Consider the following 1,698-nt stretch of genomic DNA (forward strand, 5'->3'; position numbering starts at 1 on the left):
ATCTCAAAACAACAGCTTCAGAGCTCCGTCGCTCTCGTCTCCATCTCCGGCAGTGACTACATGACTGGTGCCAACGTCGACAATGCCTTCTTGAGTAGCTTCGATGATGTGAGTAGTAGTTAGCAGACTCAAACTTGCAAACACTAACCAGTATGCAATTACTATATACCCAGCTTCTTACCAAGTAACTTCTCTTGCATGCAGATTGATAGTTATATTGGGAACGTGACGACTGAGATTGCGAAGAACGTGGGGAAGCTACAGAGGCTAGGTGTGAGAAAGGTACTAGTGAACAACATGCATCCCATTGGCTGCACGCCTTTGCGGACTAGTGCGAACAACTACACGACATGCGACCTTCTGGCAAACTATGCCGCAACTGTGCACAACAACAATATAGAACACCTGATGGGGAACAAGAATAATGCCCACATACTGGACCTCTACACTGCCTTCACTGACATCGTTAATCACGCCCCGGGTAAGTACTCGTACTTTATATGTCTGCACGCGCATGATGCAAATTAAGTCCGGTTTCACATGTATGCACTTTATTCAACGTCTGTTGGAACTGTGTGTATGCAGGTGAAGGGTCGGAGCAGTCAAACAATTTCAAGCGCAAGCTGACACCTTGCTGTGAGGCTTCCACCGAGCTGGGGTACTGTGGACAGGTTAGCCCTTCAGGGAAGCGCCTCTACGACCTATGCAAGAATCCTGAAAAGAATTTCTACTGGGATGAGACTTACCCGACGACCGCTGGGTGGGAAGCTGTTACAGAGGCACTAGAAGAACCTTTGAGGGAGTTCCTAGATCGGGACTATGTTCCATGATTTCTTTGTAATTTAGGTTTGGATCGATCCGTTGCTTGTTGGTGCAATATCTTTTTGTTAGGTTAGCATAGATAGTATTCATATTTAGGAAGAAACTTGTGAGTTTTTATTGCCTTGTATTCCATGAAATTTTGTCTAGTGACCTTAATGTTTTAATAAAGTTCGTCATACTATATATGTTGAATCTAGCATGGATCTATTTGAGGAGCACGGGGGAGTTGCAGCAAACGAGAAGGTGCTTGGATGATGGGTTCTATTTGAGTAAAGAGTAGATATATAGCTCTGCATGTGCGATCTTTGGTCTCAAAGACTGCGGCTTAGTCGATTGAGGTAACGCTCCACACCTAGTGGTAGCACGGGTATGATCGGTGCCAAGCCAGCTATGTTTGACGTTGCAAAGACGAGAAAGAGGCACACTGGCAACCGCACCCCATACGTTCGTTCAGCCTTCTCGGCTGTTCCATCGGGTTCTGCCTTCACCATGTACACCCCGGCTCGCCAAGGCCGTGTTTATGCCGTTGTTCCCATACCTGTAATTAAAAGTGCACGGGTCGTGCCTGTGAGAACTTCCACTTAGCTCCCTGCCGCTGTTGGGGATGACCTTTGCATTAATCGGTATTTGTTTCAATTCAAAAGTCAAAAACATTTCTGTAACAAGCTAGGCCATATGCCACATATTTTGTTAAGCATTTGATCGTGTAGCTGCAATGTGTAGATTTCAAGTATTGGAAGCAAGTTAAGGGGGGAGAGAGATGTCTTCGGGGAACAAGGAAATATTGATCAAGTCGGTGGCTCAAGCGAGTCCAACATGTTTTGAGCATATTCAGCACTAGTAGATGGTGAAGAAAGTACAAAGGAAGATGGCCTA

The 1,698-nt window shown here is 45.7% G+C and overlaps 1 protein-coding gene across 1 annotated transcript; it reads left to right on the top strand.

Annotated features, from left to right (window-relative positions):
* Positions 1-6: 6 nt before the first annotated feature.
* Positions 7-1,005, top strand: LOC123147039 (GDSL esterase/lipase At5g03610-like; the record flags this gene model as incomplete). Its single annotated transcript, XM_044566289.1, has 3 exons — positions 7-108; positions 205-481; positions 586-1,005. Coding segments are annotated over 3 exons (624 nt in total), but the record flags the coding sequence as incomplete, so codon positions are not given.
* Positions 1,006-1,698: the final 693 nt, after the last annotated feature.

The sequence above is a fragment of the Triticum aestivum genome, chromosome 7A, assembly GCF_018294505.1.
Source record: "Triticum aestivum cultivar Chinese Spring chromosome 7A, IWGSC CS RefSeq v2.1, whole genome shotgun sequence".
NCBI lineage: Eukaryota > Viridiplantae > Streptophyta > Magnoliopsida > Poales > Poaceae > Triticum > Triticum aestivum.